The sequence below is a fragment of the Vulpes lagopus genome, chromosome 4 (assembly GCF_018345385.1).
Source record: "Vulpes lagopus strain Blue_001 chromosome 4, ASM1834538v1, whole genome shotgun sequence".
Classification (NCBI taxonomy): Eukaryota; Metazoa; Chordata; class Mammalia; order Carnivora; family Canidae; genus Vulpes; species Vulpes lagopus.
The window spans coordinates 90,899,944-90,925,145 of NC_054827.1; the positions used below are offsets into that span (position 1 = coordinate 90,899,944).

A 25,202-nucleotide genomic window follows, 5' to 3' on the forward strand; every position below is an offset into this window, starting at 1 on the left:
AATTTGAAAGTATAGTTGACAAGGTTTGCAGATTTGCTGATGGAAGCCTCATACGATGTGAGAAAAATGAAGGGTCAGATGATTTCAGGTCTAAGCATTTGGTAGGTACCATTTATGGAAATGTAGAAGCCTGCAAGAGAAGTTGGGTGAAGCAATCAGTTGACAAGTTTTGAATGTTGAGATTAATCCTCTTAAACATTCAGAAGATAGGAGGCAATTAGAGGTTGAAGGGAAAAGGCCTGGTTGAAATTATAAATTGTGTGTATATTTGTGTGCATATATGAATGTACATGTGTCACATAGTATGTGTCCATGTATTTTTATTTTTTGATCCTTATGTCATTGACTGTTTCTTCAGAATTCCTTTTTTTTTTCTCGTGTATTTAATCTTTGGTTTTAATATTAGTGATTTTGTTAACTATTTGATGACATTGTCTCCCTTTAACAGTGGGATATAAAGAGAGATTAAGTAGCTGGCTTTCAAGGTACTGTTGTAAGGAAAGAGACTACTCCTGTTTTTTTAAGGTATCGTTTTTAACTTTTTATTTTGGAATAAATTTATACAAAAAGTTGCAAGACTAATGTGATAACTTCTGTGAACACTTAGACTCACCAATATTTTAACATTTCTTGTATCATTCTCTTTAGGCACATGTGTACACATGCCTTATATTTTCCCCTGGGTCATTTGAGAGTCGGTTCCCTTTATCTTACTTGTTTTCCACTTAATGCTTAAGTGTATAATTTCTATAAGCAGACACTCTCTGTAGATATAATCATAATATAGCTAGCAAAGTCTGGAAATTTCATATAGTAATAATTTTTTCTAATTGATAGTTCATATTCCAGTTTTATCCATTGTTCCAACAGTGCTCCATATAGTATATTTTTCTCCCTTTAGTAAAAATTCAGTCTAGGGACGCCTGAGTGGCACATGGAGCCTGCTTCTCCCTCTGCCTGTGTCTCCGCCCCCCCCCCCCCCCGTGTGTCTCATGAATAAATAAATAAAATATTTAAAAAATAAAAAAATAAAAAAATGCAGTCTAGAACATGTATTGCATTTAGGTGTCATGTCTCTTTAGTTTCACTTAATCTAGAGCAATTATTTCCTTACCCTTACTTTGTGTAGTGTAGCGTATTTTTGAAAACTACAGGCCAGTTATTTTCTAGAATGTTCTTCACTTGGGGTTTGGTGTTTCTTTGTGATTTGATTCAGGTTATGCATCCTTGGCAAAATACACTAAAATGATATGATATCCTTCCCTGGTTATCACATCAGAGGCAAGATGTCTGTACTTCTTTCCTTCAAACCTCTGTCCTAGCATTTTGTGTTTTTTTTTTTTTTTTTTTTTTTATGTGTAAATGTTACAGTTAAGATTTGTTGGGCAGGGAGGAGAACAAAGATTCTGTGACTTAAAAAGGAAAGTTGGAAAAAACATTGCATTAACTTTGGTATGCTACTCGCCACTAAAAATCTTTCAACTAATTCTCCTTATTTTCTTTCTTTCTTTTTTTTTTCTTTTTAAAGATTTATTTATTTATTCATTCAGATTGAGAGAGAGAGACAGGCAGAGACACAGGCAGAGGGAGAAGCGGGCTCCATGCAGGGAGCCTGGCGTGGGACTCGATTCTGGTCTCCAGGATCACGCCCTGGGCTGCAGGCAGCGCTAAACCGCTGCGCCACCGGGGCTGCCCCTTATTTTGTTTCTATGCCAGACTTTCAGATTATCATATATTTCTGAGTGGAATATTTACAGAGAATGCATTTACCAGAAAATTGAAATGTCTGCTTACCAGAGCATTTATTCCTCCCTGTAAATCATATGATATGTATACTGACACATGCCTAAATGTCTTGGGGTGCTGACAGAATCTAGTTTCTACAGCAACATAGCAATATTTTCATTATCCAGACTGTTGGGACATTGCCAAGATCACACCATCTATGATAGATTCTGAATATAGACCGTTAGCCTCTCTTTAATGCCTCTGTCATCAGCCTGCACAAGTGATGTTAATCTTATATAGTCCACTTTGAACATTTTGTTGAATATTTTTTATTTTTCAAAACTTAAAAAGAACTTTTAATTTTGAAATAAATGTACTTTCATAGAAACTTGCAAAAATAGAACACAGGGGTTTTATTTATCCTTCATCCACTTTCCCTGCATGGTGAAATCTTACATAGTACAATTCAAAACCCAAAAGTTGATACTGGTACAACCCACAGACCTTATTCACATTTTACCAGTTTTACATGTACTCATTTGTGTGTGTGTGTGTATATGTGTGCATGCATGCATATGTGTGTATGTAACTCTGTGCAATTTTATAAGGCATAGATTCTTGTAACCACCATTACAATAGAAATACAAAACTGTTTCATCAGCACAAAAATCCCTCATTCTTCCCTTTATAGTCACTCTTCTCTCCTCTCTCTCCAGCCTACTATCTCATGTCTAACCCCTGCAACCACTAATCTTTTCATCATTTCTATAATTTTATCATTTTGAAAATTTTATATAAATGGAATCATACAATGTTACCTTTTGAGATTTGCTTTTTTCTTCAGCATGATTTCCTCAAGATCCACTAGGCTATTGAGTATATCAATAATTTGTTCCTTTTTATTGCTGAGTAGTATATATATCTCAGTTTCTGTACCATTCACCAATTGAAGAATGTTTGAGTTGCTTCCGGTTGGGGAGCTGTTACAAATAAAGCTGTTGTGAACACTGGTGTGCATGTTTTTGTGTGGACGATAGTTGCCTGAATTTCAGTCTCCACCTTCAATAAATAAATGTTTGTTCAGTGTAAGTCACTGTGGCCTGAATTATATGGGTGTGCCAAACAGGGCCTCTGTTGTACAGTCTTTAATCACGTGGTTGTACTAAAGTGGTATTGAAGCAACAGCATGATTAGGATCACATTGTACATATGCTTTTGTAACCTCTTTTATCTTCTTCTCACATACTAAGTTGTCAAATTTCCAACCTTTGAAAATACTGTTTTTGAATGGATATCTATTACTCCATTATGAAATGAACATTTACTATTTTTGGACTGTTTATTACATCATTCAGAGGTCCTCTCATGGAACCAGAAACCACTGTAGGTATTTCAGCAGAAAATGTTTAGAACTAAAAGAACAAAAGAAAAACACTGTGGATAGTACATAGGTATTAATTGCAGTGACCAGCTTTTATAAATCATAGGGCCAGAGGAACGAAGGGATGAAATTGGGATTAACAGAACCTATAAGTTGGAGATAGGGCTGGGAGTTGGACCTCGGAAGAGAAAGTGTTGCCCACTGGTGCTGGTACTGGTATCATAAGAGCCTTTTGGGACTGAGGCTCAAACCTCTGAGTTGAAAGGACTCCCTGATGAGTGAGTCCTTTCAACTGGACTCAAATATCAGTGGAGAGGATATTTGGCAATGAGTAGAAAAAGGGTGACTTTTCTGTTGTGGTGGTACTGGGTGGCTAAAACTTTAACAGAAAAATCAACCAGGCATCTTTTTGACCAGCAGAACCTAAGAAAGGTTTTGGTACTACCAGGGCTAATGGAAAATGAGAAAATACACAAAAGAGAAACCAGAGAAGGGGAACTCAAAATTGTGTAAAAACTCTCCCCAAATCTCTGGTTGACTTCTGAGCTACGTATGTGTGAGGCAGATGGAAAGTGGTCTGAAATGTGATCAGAATTACTGCCACCATGGCAGAGATGTAGGGAGCTAAAACTCTTAAAGAACACTTGCCATTTTTTTTAGCTGTAGGTACCAGGAGAAGGAATGCAGTTAGTGAGGAGGTAATGCAGAAAAAAAGGGGCTAAAGAAAGGGAACCTCAAATTCTAAATATAAAACTCTGTCCAAGTTTGTACCTGGCCCCTCCTTTGTGTGTATTGCAGACGAGAATGAAAGTAAACTGAGATCCTAGCTGCTGCCCATTAAACACATGATGGAATTAGTAATTTGGGTCTGAGCATGTTAATTGCCTGCTAAAAGAAAAACAGTATTTTTCAGAACAATATAACAGAATCCAGAGTTTACAGCACAACATTCACAATTTTCAAGGTCAACTCAAAATTACTCAACATGAAGAGCCAGAAAATAACAACACATTCTCAAGGGAAAAGACACAAATGCCAAATTCAAAATGAACAAGATGTTACAATTATTGGACAAGGATTTTTAAAGAAGGTTTTATAATTATGTGAGGTAAAAGAAAAATAGGCTTGTAGTGAATGAAAAGGAAGGCCAGTTCAGCAAAGTAAAAGGAAACATATAAAAAGAACCAGTGGGAATTTAGAATGATATCCAAAATAAAAAACATTTATTCTCTGGGATTTATAGTAGTAGATAAAGATGACAGAGAAAATAATCCGGTTTTTGAATATAGATCAAAACAAGTCATTCTTAACCTAATTTGGTTTTTTTGTTTCTTTGTTTTAAATGAGCAGAATTAAATGGGTTTTTTGGAGTCTTGAGAGGAGAAAAGAAATTGAAAAAATATTTGAAGAAATTATAGTAAAACCTTCAAAATTTGGTGAAGAATATAAATTTATAGATTCAAGAAGCTATACACCAACAGGATAAATAGAAACCTAACATATCAAACTGCTGTGAAAACCAAAGATAAAAAAATCTTGAACATAGCTAGAGAAAAGTGACACATAAATGGGGAGATTCAAATTACCATACACTTCTTAAGATCGTGGAAGCCAGAAAATGTCTTTTAATGGAATGAAAGAAAAAAATTATCTTTCCAAAATTCTGTATTCAGTGAAGATATTCTTCAAAAATGAAGTAAAAAAGATATTTTTAGGTAAAGGAAAACTAAGAGAACTTATGGGCAGACCTGTACTACAAGAAATGTTAATGGAACTTTTTCAGGCTGGAGAGAAATACCCCCAGTGGCAAACTGAGGTCTTTAGGAATTGGTGAAGAGTATCAGAAAAAGTGAATATGGGGATCCCTGAGTGGCTCAGCAGTTTGGCGCCTGCCTTTGGCCCAGGGCGTGATCCTGGAGTCCCGGGATTGAGTCCCACGTTGGGCCCCTTGCATGGAGCCTGCTTCTCCCTCTCTGCCTGTGTCTCTGCCCTCTCTCTCTCTCTCTCTCTCTCATGAATAAATGAATAAAATCTTTTTTTTTAAAGTGAATATATATCGTTAATTATAGGATTATTTTTTCCCTTTTAATGCTTTTAAGATACAGAAAATCTGAATAAGGCAAAGTCTAAAAAACTGATGTTGTTAATACCTCCTCCATCAAGAAAACATTTCCACCACGACTTCACTGGTATGTTCTTTAATACATCCAAGAAATAGTCCCAATTTTATGCAGAGTCTTTCTAGCACTTGTTAGGTTGCCAGCATAACTGTGAAACCTAAACCTGATAAGACATCACAAGAAAATTACAGCTGTGTGATGGACATAGATATTGTCCGTGTTTCTTTACAAAATATTAGCAAATCAATAGTATATAAAAAGATTTATGTATCACTTCTGAGCCTTTTGGCTAAGATAGTGTATAGTATCTGTCCTTATCATTTTCATATCTGATATATTCTCTATCCAAGGACAATACAGTAACTGGGTTTTTGGATCAGGAAAATGGCTGATCCATTCCATGCATCAGCCTTGTATTATAGTACCTCCAAGAATGGTGCACCCCCTTGGGACAAAAAAAAAAAAAAAAAAATTATATGTCACGACCAAATGGACTTATCTCAGGAATTCAAGGTTAATTCAGTGTGTTAAATCAGTCATTGTAATTTGCCATTTTAACTACAGAAATTCATAACAAATTTCAGTAGATACAGACCAAAAAAAGGTTTGGACAAAATCCAACATTCATTTAAATTTACAAAAAGAAATTCTTAGGTAACTAGAAGTAGAAAGGAAAATCAGTCTAATGAAGGACATGAACAAAATTCATAGTTTAACATCGTGCTTAATGGCAAAATATTTTATGCGTTTCTCCTAAGATTAAGGTCGGGGCAAGATGTCTGCCCTTACCACTTCAATTTTAACATTGTTTTGAACATCCTAGTCATTTCAGTGTGGCAAGAAAAAAAGATACAAAAAAGCATAAAGATCAGAAAGGCAGAAGGAAAACAGGTGGCATCAATGTTTTTGTTTTGTAGGTTACTTTAGGTGTATTATTTAAACAGCTGGCAGATGTACTAAGTGAATTTTGCACAATCATGGAATATAAGGTTAATATTACAATTATGAAATGTATTATATACTGTAAGCAGTGAAATTTTAAAAACAATTTTATGTATAGTAACCTAAAAAAGACATTACTTAGGAATCAGTCTGTCATTGTGCATCGTACCTGTACAGTACAGGCTAAATGAGATTGTGAAGATAAGACATGAGTAATTGGAGAAATGTCCATGGATTGGAAGGGTCAATATTGTTAAGAGATCACACGTTCCCATATTAATCTATAGAAAACCTATGGAATCACTGCAACCCGGTACTAAATGTATCTAGAAATACATAGGTATATGCAAACTACCGAGATTAGCCAAAGCAGTTTTTAAAAGGTGAGTAAAGTTTGAAGACAACACTACATGATTTCAAGACTGTTACGCAGCAATAATTTAGTGTTTTTGGAGTAAGAATAGACATAAAACCCCCAGATTAAGAGTTTTGCATGCTTTACTGACTGAGCCAGCCAGGCACCCCAAGAATAGACATTTAGATCAGTGGAACAGTGTAGAGTCCAAAAGTAAGCCCAAACAAGGATGTGAAATAACTGGATTTTGATAGACTACTGGTAAGAATGTAAAATGGTACAACTATTTTTGGCAGTTCCTTAAATGTATACCTACGTTTTTGAGTTAGGCATTCCAATCCTAGGTCAGAAGTAAAAATAGGGGCGCCTTACTGGCTCAGCAGTTGAGCATCTGCTTTGGCTCAGGTCGTGATAACAGGGTCCTGGGATTGAGTCCCACATCAGGCTCCCTGCATGGAGCCTGTTTCTCCCTCTGCCTCTGTCTCTGCCTCTCTCTGTGTCTCTCATGAATAAATAAATAAAATCTTTTAAAAAAAGTAAAAATATCCATATAACATAAGAATTTTCACATCATTTATTCAAATTAAAAAAGTGGAAGCAATTTTTCAACAGGTGAATAAACAAAATGTTATATTCATTATAAATCAACTCAGCAATAAAAAGAATCAATTACTGTAAGACACAACACAATGAATACAAAAATTGTTATACTGAGTAAAACCACTGAGGCATAAGAGTACATACTGATTTCATTTACATAAATTTCTTTAAAAATGCAAACTAATAAATAGATGAAAGCAAATTCTTGGTTTCTGGAAGGTGTTGGCAGAGGGAGGGATATTATATAGAGAACATGAGGAATCATTAGAAGGGATTATGTAAATGAAAACATTTCCATCTATTTGTGGCAGTGATTAAAATCGATAAAGTTTACTATATATGAATGATAAAGTTCATTAAAAATTTGGTTGACTTTCTTTGAATTTCTAAGTCTTCTTACATTCTGTCCCCTGAGTTTAACCTTTTAGATAGTCTTTTCATTTCCACTTTTGCCCCTACCAGAGAAATCTCTTCTAAAGCATCCTGTCATACTGTTCTAATCTAGACTTTGGAGTCTTTTCCATAACTCTGCTTCTTGCATTTTCCTTGTCTTCCTGGGAAGTCCCTTTGCTGCTTCTTTTCCTGGATCTCAAATGCTGCTGACTTCTCTTGGTTATTCTCTCATTTTGGTGACACATACCTACCAGATTTGAAAGGTAAATGTTTCTTTATGTTCATGGTTTAGAACTATCATACTGATTAAGTGCCTGGGTGTGAAACCCTTAAATATCATTACTTTATGCCTTTTTTCTTGGACTACTTAATTTTTTCATAGAAGAATCTTCCTATGGGCAGAAGGGGATAGAAGGAACTTGTGTGGGTGCTAGCTCTCTGGAAGTCAGGTAGGGGAAAAAAATAAATATGAATATTTCCGTATCTGCTTTTTTTTTTTTCCTTTCCCCACACCCACTGTCCCTACTTCTTAAAACTGATACAATCTCTCTGAGAGGTAGGGGTGGTGCCTCTAATATTGCACCGTGGTAGGTGAGTAGTAACCAATGCTTGGAATTCCCAGGGTTTAATTGCACCTTTAAATGACTCTTGATCTTATTTTTTTCCAACTACACCCTTGCTTTTACTTTTATGGCTACCTGTTATCTCCAGTTCCCTTGCATTTCTGTCATTGCATACAAATTGGCTTGATTTCTTTTCTCTTCTTTTTTCTTGTAGATGCTTAATTTTCGGCTTTCTCAAGCCAAATAACTCAGTTACCACATTCTACTTTTAAATTTTGTCGAGAGGTGCCTAGGTGGCTCAGTTGGTTAAGCATCTAACTTCATCTCAGGTCCTGATCTCAGGATCCTGGGATGGACCTCCAGGGCTGGCTCCCTGAGAATCTGAGTGTCCCTCTGCCCCTCCCTCCCACTTGTGCCCCTGTGCTCGCTCACTCTCTCAAACAAATAAATAAAACTTTAATTAATTTTGTAGAAAATTTTTCTTTCTTTTTCTTTGCGGATTTATACCTCTTGTTCCTATAACGTTATTTTTAATAGCTAGTGAAGACTTTAGACTGAATGCATGTGTCCTCCCAAAATTCTTGTGTTGAATATTAATTTCTCATTGTGATCACATTCAGAGGTGAGGCCATTGGGAGGTAATTGGGTTTAGATGATATGAGAGTGAAGACCACATGATGAAATTGGCACCCTTCTGAGGGGATGAAGAGACCACAGAGTTCTCTGTCATCCATCTGAGGACAGAGTTAGGAAGCAGCCATCTGTAAACCAGAGAGAGGACCCTCAAACACTACTATGCTGGCACTGTGATCTGGACTTGTAGCCTCCAGTACTGTGAGAAATTTGTGTTTAAGCTCCCTGTAACACTTAATGGTATTTTTGTTATAGAAACTGAAAGAACTGACTTAGACACACCAAGACAGTAGATATAAGTGTCATTTCACGTTTTGATAAATTTTTTTTGATCCCTTACGATAAATTTTAACAGGGTAAAGTGTGAGGCCCCCCTACATTTTCCTTGATATTTTCCTTTTTTGTTGTTGGCTTTCTCATTGGGGACACAATTTGGTTTTTGGGAGAGTAAAGTAATCTCATTTGTGTTCATTGCAGTTGTGTTTGAATCAAGTAGTTCTCTATTTTATGTTGGAGTGTTGTATGTACGTTGACACGTGATATAAGCTCAGTTGTCTAGACTTCAATATTTTCTAAAACATGTTCTCTTAAGAAGTCTGTCATTTGCCCTGTAGACATCGCTTCCTTCACTTTTACACATTTTGGGAACTCAAGGCTCTGTGTTCACAGACTCTATCACCAGATAATTGATATATCCCTCTTTTATGCCACCTACCTGTCAGATTGTTGATGGTGGAACTGGCTACCTTGTATACATTTTCTGTTAACTACCATCTCTGTGTATGGGTATGAAGATACTGCATTCATCACAATGGTGACATTCAGTTGAAGCTACCAAATTCTTTAATTTCAGCTTTCTAGACTACCATTTTATTTCTATTTCTATGCAGCTCTATCAAAAAGCTTGACATTTTCCACATTTTTAAACTTTGAACAGGGAGAAGAGATCATAATTTATACTTGGCAGATTTAGAAATTTGGCAAATTTTACATACTGATTTTAGATTTTATTAAGTCACTCATATCCACAGGAAGCCTGTGGTAAGTTTCTGTTTTCAGGAATATTTTAAATGTGGCATTGTACTACTCACTGGAAGATTGTGAGGAAGTTTTGAAGATGTCAAAGAGGAAAAAGTGTTTGCTGGAGAAACCAGTAAACTTTGAACTATTATGTACCTTATTTTCTACAGCTTTAATGAGGGCACTAACAACAATACAAACTGTAAGACATTTTCAGGAATGGTAGCTAGAAATATGATGAGACTGATTATGAAGTGAAAGTTTAAAAATCTCTGGGCCATTCAGAATAGTAGACTGATCAGTTAAATTATTTACTTGGTTCTTCAGATAGTATATATTCTTTCCCTCCTCCAAGAAACCTTTTTTGGTAACTGGATTCCATTCTTAAGGCTTGACTATCCATAGTCCAAACTGTGATGTCGAACACGTTGATTCAGAAAATGCTAAAAAAAAGAAAAAAAAAAAAGTAAAAGAAAATGCTTAACTTACATCCTTTAGCTAGTCAGATCTATGATTTGTTGTCTTAATTTTAAAAGAGAAATCTGTTTTGTAATCTAAAGAATATTGTAGCAGTAGCACCTGGGTGGCTCAGTCAGTTAAGTGTCTGCTTTTGGCTCAGGTCATGATCCCCAGGTCCTGGGATCAAGCCCCTCATCGGGCTCCTCTGCCTCTACCTGCCTCTCCCCCGCTTGTGCTCTCATGCTCTCCCTCTGTCAAATAAATAAAAAATTTTTTTTAATTGTGGAGTTACAGTATTTTTGTTAAACAGATAAGGAGATAAAAGATTGATACTGTTTAAAAGGAGGAAAGAATAAATGATAAATCTTGGAAATACAAAATGTAGATTCTGTTCATCAAATAAGTTTATTATTACATTGACCAGAGAGGACTTTCTCTTTTCTAAGATTATTCACAGGAGAAGAAATTGATTCACTCTCTATACTATGTCTAGTAGAAGAGGTGGTATATGTGATGTGTCCAATCATATTTGAATTAATTTACTGAACAAAAATTAAAGATATAAAATACTCTATAAAATACTCATTTTACATATTCTTACAAAGAATGGAAAAGACTGAACCAAGTAATTAATATTTTCACTAAATGTTTACTTTCTGTTATAGGCAGTGTCCTCTATCTAATGTAGGTCTAATGGTAATGTTACTTTATTTTTCTTCTCATTGGAAGCTCTCCTGGTGTTCTCAAAGAAATTTAAAAAGTTAGAAGTTAATTTGAGATACTTAGAAGGAAATGTTAACATTATTTTGTGACAGAATGTATTTTGTTTATCACATTTAATGAAATACAACTATTTGCGATGAGTTGTTTTTTTTTGTTTTTTTTTTTTTTTTTGAGTAATGGAGGCATGGAAAAAAGTAGTAAACGTCTTCCCTAAAGCTTATTTTGGTGGGTTTGTTGTGTGTGTGCTTATGGTGATGTTCCCCCTAGTTAAGCTAATTCAAAGCATTTGATGAAAGTATTAGCTCTGTTTTTTGAAATATATTTATGCACCAACTCGTTTGTAGGAGTAGTGAATAAAACTTAGTTTTTGGTAACTGTGTTCTTGTGCTTTTTATCTGAGAGATCTTCAAAAAACAGTTATTTGAGTAGAAAAATAAATAGAAAAATAACAGGAGTCACCCACCAGCCAGAATGAATATGTTCATGTTTTTGCTCTTGGTTGTAACATTTCTGAGAATATAATTAGCTTTGCTTTTCATTTTCTACCTTTTTGCTCCACAGCCTCATGATTTTGATGAATGTCGATTTGATATTAGCGTAAATGATAGCGTTTGGTATCTTCGTGCTCAAGATCCGGATCACAGACAACAGTGGATAGATGCCATCGAACAGCACAAGGTAGGGGCTCTAGTGTTTACCTGTCCATGGAGGATTAGGCAAGATACTGGTAGTAGTAACTCCTTTTAAAAGTTTTACTTTTTTTCTTTAAAAAGTTTTAAGATGTAACATGTTTTTAAAAGTCGAACATTATTTGGATAGTAAAGATCAAAGCAGTACAGATATAAATTTTTGAAATAATTTTATTTCTAACATTTGAGTTGCTCTAAGGGAATTTGTTATGACACATGTTTTTAATTTTTTTTTTAAGATCTAATTTGCTTTATTAAATGATCATGAGTTAGGCAGGACTCAGTGTAGCAAATTGAGGGGCACACCAACAAATGGTTTTCATTGTTAACTAAAACAAAATGTGCCCTTTTTTTTTTAAGTAAAACAAATCTTGATTTTTATACTTAGGATTTAAATGCCTTTGTATGATCTGGATAAAAGGTTTTTGAAATAATATTGAATGTATAACCATAATATTTAGAAGCTTCACTGTTTTTATAGTCATCTGTAGCCTTTTGGGTAAATTCATAGTGTAAACATTTGTCATTTAATTTTTGTAAATAGGAAGCTAATAGTAAACCTTTAGAATGTATTTCTTATATAGATGTATAATCCGCATTCTTGTTATTTAATAAGGGGCACCTGGGTGGCTCAGTAAGTTAAGCGTCTGCCTTCAGCTCAGGTCATGATCTCGAGGTCCTCAAAGAATCAAGCTCTGCATGGGCTCCCTGGTCATCAGAGAGTCCGTTTCTCCCTTACCCTGTGCCTCCGTCACCACCACCTTCCCCCATGCTCTCTCTCTCAAATAAAAAATGTTTAAAAACAAAAACATGAATAAGTGGTAAGTAGACTAAAGAAATGTGTGATATTAAATCTGCATTATTAGCTAACTCAGTTTATTATGATAAAACAAGGAATGGGGTAAGGTATAAATTCATGATGCTATTCCTGAGTGTGACTTAAGAGAACTTTGTACTTATTCACATACTTGTCTGTACTTGTTTGTTTGGGTTTCATAGAGTTGTAGTTGAAACACCTGTTTTGGTCATTTGACAGGTGCAAAACATGTACCCACACAACATGCATACACACTCTAAAGCAAGAAAAACCTGTCTGATTTGAGGTAGCATAGGCAAATTCTTATTGATATTGATTATGAATTTTTCTTGGCGTAAAGAAACCTGGCTGTGATACCCATTTCCCCCCCTCTGTTTTAGCTTTAGTGTTATACTGGTTTAAAATCTTGTGAATTTTGGTATGTCTGGCTGACTCGGTCAGAAGAGCATGGGACTCTTGATTTCAAGGTTATGAGTTCAAACCTTATGTTAGATGAAGAGATTACTTAAAATCTTAAAATTTTGTATTAGTTATCTTGATTTTATTACTTCAGAAAGGAGTCTAAAAATGGAGAAAATGGGAAAAACATTTCTAGTATTTAAAAGAGAGGAGCTAAAAAAGTAAAAATAAAAGAGAGGAGCTGGAATTCCAAAATCTGAATGCCTTGAATCTAGGCCGACCTGGATTCACACTACATCTTCTGCTGTGTACCAGATACGACTGGGCGTGATAATTTACCTCTTCTTAGTGTATATAAGGAATATATGAGATAACATATGTACGGTTACTTACCAGAGTGGCTGATATATTTTCTCATTTATGACAGTGGAAAAAGAGAGGGCTTTGGAGTGACAACTAAATTTATTAAATTATACATTTTGTTTTTGGATGAAGAATTCTGCATTCAGTGAGAGCTGCTAAATGTGCCTGTAAAGAGATGGTATTGTGTATTTATTAATCAGGTCCAGGGCTCTTACTAATGATTAAAGATGTTATTAACTAGAACTAATTTTTAACTTGTGACTTAAAGACTTAATCAGCTAACATAAATTACAGGGCTGGTTTTTTCTGTATTTTTAATTAGGCATATTTTATTTGCTTGTTTTTTATTTTATTTTATTTTATTATTTTTTTTTAATTTTTATTTATTTATGATAGTCACACAGAGAGAGAGAGAGAGAGAGAGAGAGAGGCAGAGACACAGGCAGAGGGAGAAGCAGACTCCATGCACCAGGAGCCCGACGAGGGATTCGATCCCGGGTCTCCAGGATTGCGCCCTGGGCCAAAGGCAGCCGCTAAACCACTGCACCACCCAGGGATCCATGTTTTTTTTTTTTTTTTTTTTAATTAATTTTTATTGGTGTTCAATTTACCAACATACAGAAAAACACCCAGTGCTCATCCCGTCAAGTGTCCGCCTCAGTGCCCGTCACCCATTCCCCTCCAACACCCGCCCTCCTCCCCTTCCACCACCCCTAGTTCGTTTCCCAGAGTTAGGAGTCTTTATGTTCTGTCTCCCTTCCTGATATTTCCCAACATTTCTTTTCCCTTCCTTTATATTCCCTTTCACTATTATTTATATTCCCCAAATGAATGAGAACATACACTGTTTGTCCTTCTCCGATTGACTTATTTCACTCAGCATAATAACCTCCAGTTCCATCCACGTTGAAGCAAATGGTGGGTATTGGTCGATTCTAATGGCTGAGTAATATTCCATTGTATACATAAACCACATCTTCTTTATCCATTCATCTTTCGATGGACACCGAGGCTCCTTCCACAGTTTGGCTATTGTGGCCATTGCTGCTAGAAACATCGGGGTGCAGGTGTCCCGACGTTTCATTGCATCTGAATCTTTGGGGTAAATCCCCAACAGTGCAATTGCTGGGTCATAGGGCAGGTCTATTTTTAACTCTTTGAGGAACCTCCACACAGTTTTCCAGAGTGGCTGCACCCAGTTCACATTCCCACCAACAGTGTAAGAGGGTTCCCTTTTCTCCGCATCCTCTCCAACATTTGTTGTTTCCTGCCTTGTTAATTTTCCCCATTCTCACTGGTGTGAGGTGGGATCTCATTGTGGTTTTGATTTGTATTTCCCTGATGGCAAGTGATGCAGAGCATTTTCTCATGTGCATGTTGGCCATGTCTATGTCTTCTTCTGTGAGATTTCTCTTCATGTCTTTTGCCCATTTCATGATTGGATTGTTTGTTTCTTTGGTGTTGAGTTTAATAAGTTCTTTATAGATCTTGGAAACTAGCCCTTTATCTGATACGTCATTTGCAAATATCTTCTCCCATTCTGTAGGTTGTCTTTAGTTTTGTTGTCTGTATCCTTTGCTGTGCAAAAGCTTCTTATCTTGATGAAGTCCCAATAGTTCATTTTTGCTTTTGTTTCTTTTGCCTTTGTGGATGTATCTTGTAAGAAGTTACTGTGGCCAAGTTCAAAAAGGGTGTTGCCTGTGTTCTCTACTATGATTTTGATGGACTCTTGTCTCACATTTAGATCTCTCATCCATTTTGAGTTTATCTTTGTGTATGGTGAAAGAGAGTGGTCCAGTTTCATTCTTCTGCATGTGGATGTCCAATTTTCCCAACACCATTTATTGAAGAGACTGTCTTTCTTCCAATGGATAGTCTTTCCTCCTTTATCGAATATTAGATGACCATACATTTCAGGGTCCACTTCTGGGTTCTCTATTCTGTTCCATTGATCTATGTGTCTGTTTTTGTGCCAGTACCACACTGTCTTGATGACCACAGCTTTGTAGTACAACCTGAAATCTGGCATTGTGATGCCCCCAGCTATGGTTTTCTTTTTTAAAATTCCCCTGGCTATTCGGGGTCTTTTCTGATTCCACACAAATCTTAAAATAATTTGTTCTAACTCTCTGAATAAAGTCCATGGTATTTTGATAGGGATTGCATTAAACGTGTAAATTGCCCTGGGTAACATTGACATTTTTACAATATTAATTCTGCCAATCCATGAGCATGGAATATTTTTCCATCTCTTTGTGTCTTCCTCAATTTCTTTCAGAAGTGTTCTATAGTTTTTAGGGTATAGATCTTTTACCTCTTTGGTTAGGTTTATTCCTAGGTATCTTATGCTTTTGGGTGCAATTGTAAATGGGATTGACTCCTTAATTTCTCTTTCTTCAGTCTCATTGTTAGTGTATAGAAATGCCATTGATTTCTGGGCATTGATTTTGTATCCTGCCACGCTACCAAATTGCTGTATGAGTTCTAGCAATCTTGGGGTGGAGGCTTTTGGGTTTTCTATGTAGAGTATCATGTCATCGGCGAAGAGGGAGAGTTTGACTTCTTCTTTGCCAATTTGTTTTTTTAAATCTTTTTTTTTTTTTTTCTTATTTTATTTTATGATAGTCAGAGAGAGAGAGGCAGAGACACAGGCAGAGGGAGAAGCAGGCTCCATGCACCGGGAGCCTGACGTGGGATTCGATCCCGGGTCTCCAGGATCGCGCCCTGGGCCAAAGGCAGGCGCCAAACCGCTGCGCCACCCAGGGATCCCGTTCTTTGCCAATTTGAATGCCTTTAATGTCTTTTTGTTGTCTGATTGCTGAAGCGAGGACTTCCAGAACTATGTTGAACAACAGTGGTGAGAGTGGACATCCCTGTCTTGTTCCTGATCTTAGGGGAAAGGCTCCCAGTGCTTCCCCATTGAGGATGATATTTGCTGTGGGCTTTTTGTAAATGGCTTTTAAGATGTCGAGGAAAGTTCCCTCTATCCCAACCCTCTGAAGGGTTTTGATCAGGAATGGATGCTGTATTTTGTCAAATGCTTTCTCTGCATCTAATGAGAGTATCATATGGTTCTTGGTTTTTCTCTTGCTGATATGATGAATCACATTGATGGTTTTACGAGTGTTGAACCAGCCTTGTGTCCTGGGGATAAATCCTACTTGGTCATGGTGAATAATTTTCTTAATGTGTTGTTGGATCCTATTGGCTAGTATCTTGTTGAGAATTTTTGCATCCATGTTCATCAGGGATATTGGTCTGTAATTCTCCTTTTTGGTGGGGTCTTTGTCTGGTTTCGGAATTAAAGTGATGCTGGCCTCGTAGAACGAATTTGGAAGTACTCCATCTCTTTCTATCTTTCCAAACAGCTTTAGTAGAATAGGTATGATTTCTTCTTTAAACGTTTGATAGAATTCCCCTGGGAAGCCATCTGGCCCTGGACTCTTGTGTCTTGGGAGGTTTTTGATGACTCCTTCAATTTCCTCCCTGGTTATTGGCCTGTTCAGGTTTTCTATTTCTTCCTGCTCCAGTTTTGGTAGTTTGTGGCTTTCCAGGAATGCGTCCATTTCTTCTAGATTTCCTAATTTATTGGCGTACAGCTGTTCATAATATGTTTTTAAAATCGTTTGTATTTCCTTGGTGTTGGTAGTGATCTCTCCTTTCTCATTCATGATTTTATTAATTTGAGTCCTCTCTCTCTTCTTTCTAATAAGGTTGGCTAAGGTTGGTTTATCTATCTTATTAATTCTTTCAAAGAACCAACTCCTGGTTCTGTTGATCTGTTCCACAGTTCTTTTGGTCTCGATTTCATTTAGTTCTGCTCGAATTTTAATTAACTGTCTTCTTCTGCTGTGGGTGGGGTCCATTTGTTGCTTTTTCTCTAGTTCCTTTATGTATAAGGTGAGCTTTTGAATTTGAGATCTTTCCAGTTTTTGAATGGATGCTTGCATTGCGATGTATTTCCCCCTCAGGACTGCTTTTGCTGCATCCCAAAGATTTTGAATGGTTGTATCTTCATTCTCATTAGTTTCCATGAATCTTTTAATTCTTCCTTAATTTCCTGGTTGACCTTTTCATCTTTTAGCAGGGTGGTCCTTAACCTCCACGTGTTTGTGGTCCTTCCAAACTTCTTGTTGTGATTAAGTTCTAATTTCAAGGCATTATGGTCTGAGAATATACAGGGGACTATCCCAATCTTTTGGTATCGGTTCAGACCCGATTTGTGACCCAGTATGTGGTCTATTCTGGAGAAAGTTCCATGTGCACTTGAGAAGAATGTGTATTCAGTTGAGTTTGGATGTAAAGTTCTGTAGATATCTGTGAAATCCATCTGGTCCAGTGTATCATTTAAAGCTCTCGTTTCTTTGGATATGTTGTGCTTAGAAGACCTATCTAGTATAGAAAGAGCTAGATTGAGGTCACCAAGTATAAGTGTATTATTATCAAAGTATTTCTTCAGTTTGGTTATTAATTGGTTTAAATATTTGGCAGCTCCCACATTCGGGGCATATATATTGAGGATTGTTAAGTCCTCTTGTTAGATAGATCCTCTCAGTATGAGATAGTGTCCCTCTTCATCTCTCACTATAGTCTTCGGGGTAAATTTTAATTTATCTAATATAAGGATGGCTACCCCTGCTTTCTTTTGAGGACCATTTGAATGGTAAATGGTTCTCCAACCTTTTATTTTCAGGTTGTAGGTGTCCTTCTGTCTAAAATGAGTCTCTTGTAGACAGCAAAAAATCGGTCCTGCTTTTTTATCCAGTCTGAAACCCTGCGCCTTTTGATGGGGTCATTAAGCCCTTCACGTTCAGAGTTACTATTGACAGATATGAGTTTAGTGTCATCATATCTATTCAGTCCTTGTTTTTGTGGATTGTTCCTCTGAACTTCTTCTTAAAGGGGAATTTTAAGAGTCCCCCTTAAAATTTCTTGCAGAGCTGGTTTGGAGGTCACATGTTCTTTCAGTTCCTGTCTGTCTTGGAAGCTCTTTATCTCTCCTTCCATTTTGAATGAGAGCCTTGCTGGATAAAGTATTCTTGGTTGCATGTTCTTCTCATTTAGGACCCTGAATATATCCTGCCAGCCCTTTCTGGCCTGCCAGGTCTCTGTGGAGAGGTCTGCTGTTACCCTAATATTCCTCCCCATAAAAGTCAGGGACTTTTTTTCTCTTGCTGCTTTAAGGATCTTCTCCTTATCTTTGGAATTTGCAAGCTTCACTATTAAATGTCGAGGTGTTGAATGGTTTTTGTTGATTTTAGGGGGGGATCTCTCTATTTCCTGGATCTGAATGCTGTTTCCCTTCCCAGATTAGGAAAGTTTTCAGCTAGGATTTGTTCAAATACATATTCTGGCCCTCTGTCCCTTTCGGTGCCCTCCGGAACTTCCCCCAATTAAACGTAGGTTTTTCTTCCTCAGGCTGTCATTTATTTCCCTTAAGCTATCCTAATGGTCTTTTAATTGCTTGTCTCTTTTTTCCTCAGTTTCCCTCTTTGCAATCAACTTGTCTTCTATGTCACTCACTCATTCTTCCACCTGGTTAAGCCTTGTTGTTAGGACTTCTACCTTGGATTGCATCTCATTTAATTGATTTTTAATTTCTGCCTGATTGGATCTGAATTCTGCAGTCATGAAGTCTCTTGAGTCCTTTATGCTTTTTTCTAGAGCCACCAGTAGCTGTATAATAGTGCTTCTGAATTGGCTTTCTGACATTGAATTGTAATCCAGATTTTGTAACTCTGTGGGAGAGAGGGCTGTTTCTGATTCCTTTTTTTTTTTTTGAGGTGAGGTTTTCCTTGTAGTCATTTTGCTTAGTGCAGAATGGCCAAAAACAAGTTGTATTGGGAAAAGGAGAAAAAGAGAGAGAAGGAAAGAAAAGAGAAAAAGACAAAAGAGAAAGAAGAAAAAAAGGGAAAAAGAGAAGAAAAAGAGAAAGAAAAAGAAGGGAGAAAAAAAAGGGGGTGGGGTGGGGGAAGCAATCAGAAATCAAGAAGAAATAAAGAAAAAAAACACAAAACAAAAAAAAACAAAAAACAAAAAAAAACAAAAAAAACACAGGGGAGTATCTTCTGATTCTGTATACTTTACGTCCCTTGACTTCCCCTGGAACTGGTCCGTCTAGCTGGTCTTCTGGCGGAGGGGCCTGCTGTGCTGATTTTCAGGTGTCAGCACTTGGGGGAGCTGCTCTGCCCCTGCCTGGTGCAGGGCTCAGTGGGGGTTGTTTACCCCGTGTGGCCCCGGGAGGAAGCCACAGTGGCGGGTCGGCAGCTCTGGGAACCTGGAGTCAGCTCCCGCAGTCACTCTGGGGCTCTCCGTCTGCAGGGCCTGGGGGCTCCCGGGCGGGGCCGCCGATCTGGTCAGCTCGGGGCAGGAGCGTCCTTGCTGTCCTGGGCCCTCCCGGCCTCTGCCTGTCCCTGGGGGAGGCTGGATCATGGGCTGAGTCCCGGAGCCCTATGCTCCGGGGCCTGCGCTGTTGGATTCGCGCTCCAGCTCCGCAGCCCCCTCCGCGGAGCCGCCGCCCCCTCGACGCGGAGCTTCTTCCTCTGCCCGAGCCGCTGCCACCGAGCTGCTCCCGGAGCCACGCAGCCCCCTCCGCGGAGCCACAGCCCGAGCCCCTCCGAGCTGTTCACGGAGCCGCGCCGCCCCCTCCTCGCGGAGCTTCTTCCTCCGCCGGAGCCGCCGCCGCTGAGTTGCTTCCGAAGCCCCGCAGCCCCCTCCGCGGAGCCGCCGCCCGACCCCCCCACCCCCCCCAGTTGCTCCGGGTCCCGCCGTGCGCGCTGCAGCACTTAGGGAGCTCGGCGCATCTCCCCGGGGCGCAGCTCCTCTGTTACTGTCCCAGGGAGCCCGAGGGCATCCCCGCCTTTCTGGGGATCCTGCTCCAGTTCCCCGGGAGGCCTTTCCGCCCGGGAAGGTCGGTGCAGCTCCTGCTCCTCCGGGACGGGGCTCTCCTGTCCTGGGGACACTCGCCCCGGCCTCAGCCCGGCTCCTCGCGGGGCCCCTCCCCCTTGGAGGCCTTTTGTGTCTTTATTTCTTTTTCCCGTCTTCCTACCTTGATAGAAGCGCGAACTCTTCTCACTGTAGCATTCCAGCTGGTCTCTCTTTAAATCTCAGGCCGAATTCGTAGATTTTCAGGATGATTTGAAGGTTTTCTAGGTAATTTGTTGGGGACAGGTGATTTGGAGACCCTGCTCTTCCGCCATCTTGCCCCTCCCCATTGCTTGTTTTTCTTAGTAAAGCCAAACCCGAATTCTCTGCAAGTTTCCATTTTGCATTTTCTCCTTGAGTGATGAAGGATGCAAAAAGCATATATTTCTTCCATATCATTGATTTGTTTGCATCTTTGAACAATTGATAAGCATAATCTTTGAGTCTCGGGGGCATCTGGGTGGCTCAGTCAGTTAAGCAGCTGACTTTTGGTTTCAGCTCAAGTCATGATCCTCTCTCAGGGTCCTGGGATCAAGCCCTGCTCAGTGGGGAGTCTGCTTGAGAATTTTCTCTCTCCCTCTTTCCTCTCCCACTTGCTCGCATGCACTCTCTCAAATAATTCTTTAAAAAATAATAATAGTAATAATCTTTGTGTCTGAGAGCAGTGTGACTTCAGCTGAGACATCAGGTTTTTGGTGAATTTAAGTTCTTAGGAAAAAGATTTTTAAAAAGATTCAATAGCAGGATTTCATTTTTTTTTTAACAGGATTTCAGATACATTGCACAGACTTCTGATTTCTAAAAGTAGTTGATTCATAGACAAGGAAGGAGAAATCATTGTTAATTTTTATTAATAGTTAATTGTAATGTAAATTATGTGATGTGCTAACATATCAGTGAAAATTTATAAATTGAATATGAATTTGAATTGAATATGAATTTCAAAAATAGTTTGAGTTACTAAATTAATGTTTAAGAGGGAGAATATTCAAATGCTATCACCACACATAATCAACAAAGTTTTCTTCCCCATAGGCCAGAAACAGTGACGTAGTTCGTAAATGTTTCTTAATTTGTTCTTCAGTATCCCTAAAGGATATTGAATGTGGTACCTCAATTTGCTATTTTTACTGTTTAAGTATGCCTTTGTTATATTGATATTCAAAATTAATACCAAATTGTTAAAGCATGGTGATGATTATGATAGAGCTCCTATTTACTGAGGATCACTCAAGTACTAATTAGTGCATTATGTACTTCATGTGCTTTATTTTTTCCTTATTGTCCTGAGAGGTGAGGGAAATGCTATTTTAGAGTCCATGAAACAAGGTTTAGATTAAATTTAAGTAAGTTGACTGGGACTCTACTACCTTTTAGTTTATGGATTCTTTGGATTCAATTTTATGTTGATTCTGCTTTCTTTTAGTTACTGGTAGACACTGAATATTTGGAGGGGTGATTGAGTAGCTTAGTTTGTTAAGCATCCAGCTCTTGATCTCAGGGTCATGAGTTCAAACCCTGGTTTGGACTCCATGCTGAGTGAGTGTGGAGCCTACTTTAAAAAAAAAAAAAAAAGGTGAATATTTGAAAATAATTCTCCATAAGCTTACCTCCTGCAGATTAGATTGTATCATTTGAGCTCTGCCATATATGTGCAAGACAAACAGGAACTCATCTTTCCACCCATGGACTGTCAAAAAGAACGTTTTACTGTTTAGTGTTTGAATGGTGGATTTTGAAGTCTGTTAAATATGGGATTGAATCCTGGCACTGCTGCTTATACTACTTACTAGCTGCATGACCTTGATACATTACTTAGAGATGGAAAGATGACTGTATCCTGTTTGTGTGCCTTCACCCTCACACCACCCTCCCTACTCCCACAAAAACAGAACAAAAAGCAAGCAAAGTAAGCCAGTCGTGATAAACCCATAGTGTTATACTTCAAAGTTGATGAGTTCCCATCCTTCCAGCTCACTCAATTCCATTTACAGTTACTTCCTCATTATACCACCTGCCCTTAAAATGACACAAAACTTGGAACAGTGGGCCTTTTTTCTTTTGATATCGTCAGATGGGCCTTCATTCCTTTTCTTGCTGTTGAGCCTTTGTTAAGGGCTTCCCTGACAGGTTTTAGTAATTTTTAATATCTGGGAGAAGTTGGAGGTTTCTCTTCTTTCCTTCCCAGGTGGCCTGTATTTACTCATTCTACTATCAGTCTATTTAACACACACACACACACACACACACACACACACTCAAATACACCAAAAGTTCTACCTTACAAGACAATAATAATGTGGTGGTGGTGATGGTAATAGTAATAGCTGACATTTTTGAGGATTAACATATATTAGATATGGTAATAAACATATACCTTATCTCCTTTTACTCTCACAGTTTTACAAGGTTTACATTACTATACTATTTCTATGGATGAAGAAACTGAAACAGAGGTTAAATAACTTGTCCAAGGTCAAATTGCTAATTAATAAAGGAGCCAGCTTTCAGACTCAGGTCTGTGTGACCTGAGAACCAGAGCTTTTGACCAACAAGCACTTCTCCCATCCTCTAAGTATGTATTCATGTGAAATATATTTTGTTTACTTAAACTGTCAGACTTCTTAAATCATAGTATTCCTATAGTTTTGTGGGTTTTTTTTAAAGATTGTATTTATTTGACAGAGCACAGAGCTACAGGCAGAGGGAGAGGGAGAAGCAGGCTCTACATTGAGCAGGGAGCCCAATGTGGGGCTCGCTCCTAGGACCCTGAGATCATGACCTGAGCCGAAGGCAGACACTTAACCGACTGAACCACCCAAGCACCCCTCCCATAGTTTTTATATGTTCTTCATATCACTACTGTTTATTTTAGACCATAAGCTCCTTAAAGACTCAGATGCACCACATTTTAGGAATTAATGAAGCATTGGACACTAAATTTTCCCGTTGACATAATTTACAGTATTTTGTAAAACAAATTTTATGAGAGAAATTTATATTTGAAATTTTTGTTTTTCCTTCAGTCATCATGGTTGGTGTTAGATTACTGACAGAAATACAGTAGGTTCTATATTCTCTGTCTGCTGTTGTTTTTTCTCCTTGGTATTCATTGCAAAATAACTTGCTCACTAGAAATAAAGTTTTTAAAAGATAATTTTGTGATTTAAATGTCATCATATTAGAAGTTTCATAATTTGGGGTGACATTAGACAGTAGTCCCTGTGAAAGAAAGAAATTCTTGAGGTCATTCTTAAATGCAAGATTCTGTTTTGACTTAAAATATACCAAGGGGCATATATATACCTGACCAGTAATTTTATTTCGAAATAGTGTGCTTGCTTTATTGTGTGGAGCGCATTTGTATCCTGTTTGAGACACTACTAAATAAAAGATTTTTATTTTATTTTTAGAGAGCGTGAAAGAGCAAGAGAGTGAGTAGAGGGGAGGGACAGAGGGAGAGAGAGAGAATCTCAGGAGTCTCCATGCCCAGAGCAAGTTCGACATGGAACTTGGATCCCATCACCCTGAGATAAACTGAGCCAATATCGAATCAGACCCTTAACCAACTGAATCACTCAGGCGCCCCTAAGTAAATGATTTTTAAAGACAAGTTGTTGTTGTTGTTTTAATCTTTTGGCCATCTCTCATGTTGTCTTGAGGCCAAATGAAAGATGTTTGTGAAAATTTTTGAAAACTAAAAGCTACATGAATGTAAAGATTAAGATGATGGTTTTATTTGGATTAAACATTTTTCTAGTAGATGGATCTGTATATTATCCAAGGGCCTCTGTGAGCATTTTTTTTGCATGATTAGCTTATCAAGGAAATGTGATAAGCTATCTATTGATGCTATTATTTAAAAGAATCATAGGATTATTCTAGGATTTTTAATTGCAATAAATGTGATTTTGAATAAACATAGTTTCTTCTTACCATGAAAGAAATCTACTTCCCTAACCCTCAAAAAACTAGCAGGAAGGCTCTCCTTCTGGCAGATTTAAGAATAATGTTGAAAAAATTAACTCTTTTTGGCTGTGACAGAGTTTGTTTGTGGTAATCATGACATTACTTTATTTCCATAAGGGACAACCTTAGTAAATCTGAAATTTTGGTGATCATGAGCCACGCAGACTTTCCCCACATTTTGGAAATTATCCAAGACATGAGGAGTCATAGGAAGATACACAGTTAGGGAGGAAGAATCCAAATGGTAATTATTATAAATGTTTATTTTCTGTAGTGAGAATCTGAAGGCAGTTGTTTTGTAATTTAATGTTAATGGATTTACCTCATATCCTTTTGTGAAGGACCACTAATTCCTATCTTATGCTCCATTGAATACTTTCAGAAGAAAGTTTTATTCTCAGCTTGAGAAGTTAAGGGATTTCTGAGGAAATTAGGTGGAAAACAGTTTTTGAAAAGAACTTACACATTTTGCTTGAAATGAGATGGAGTACGAAAGAAGTTTCTTACCAAAATAAGGTCATGGTTGAGCCACCTAAATGATGCCCAGGACTCACTTTAAAGACCTCTTAAAAACTGTGTTGTTCTTTGCCATAATGAAATAATTTTCCCTCCTATCTCAGAATCAACTTAATTTTGATGCTTTGTCTCAATTTTTAAGAGCAGTTTCTGCTTATTTGACACGTTAATCTCTTTTGTCTTAAATTTGACATAAGTTTGGGATGCCTGGGTGGCTTGGTTGAGAGCCTCGATTGAGCATCTGCCTTTGGCTTAGGGCGTGATCCTGCGTCCCGAGATGGAGTCCCACGTCCCGAGATGGAGCAGGGAGCCTGCTTCTCCCTCTGCCTGTGTCTCTGCCTCTCTCTGTGTCTCTCTGTCTCTCTCATGAGTAAATAAATAAAATCTTTAAAAAAATAATTTGACATAAGCGTATTAGGAAACTATTTTAAAATAGCTAGATGGCAAAATATACCTCTTTTTAGCACTCCTTAAATATCAAGGTCATATGAAGTCATTATTTCTGCCATACTTAATAAACTATAATACTGGAAAATTTTCTTAACAGATAGGTACTAGACATTCTTTCTACACTTCTCTGCTTTATAAATTATTATATAAACTTAGTT

The 25,202-nt window shown here is 37.7% G+C and overlaps 1 protein-coding gene and 1 pseudogene across 4 annotated transcripts in view; both read left to right on the forward strand.

Moving 5' to 3' along the window:
• Positions 1-25,202, forward strand: part of CERT1 (ceramide transporter 1) — a 111,013-nt gene that overhangs the window by 19,490 nt on the left and 66,321 nt on the right. For all 4 annotated transcript variants that reach the window (XM_041751897.1, XM_041751895.1, XM_041751894.1 and 1 more), the window contains exon 3: positions 11,479-11,595. In XM_041751897.1, the coding sequence (XP_041607831.1) occupies positions 11,479-11,595 (117 nt within the window). The remainder of the gene's footprint in view (positions 1-11,478; positions 11,596-25,202) is intronic.
• On the forward strand, positions 5,499-5,676 carry LOC121490305 (annotated as a pseudogene).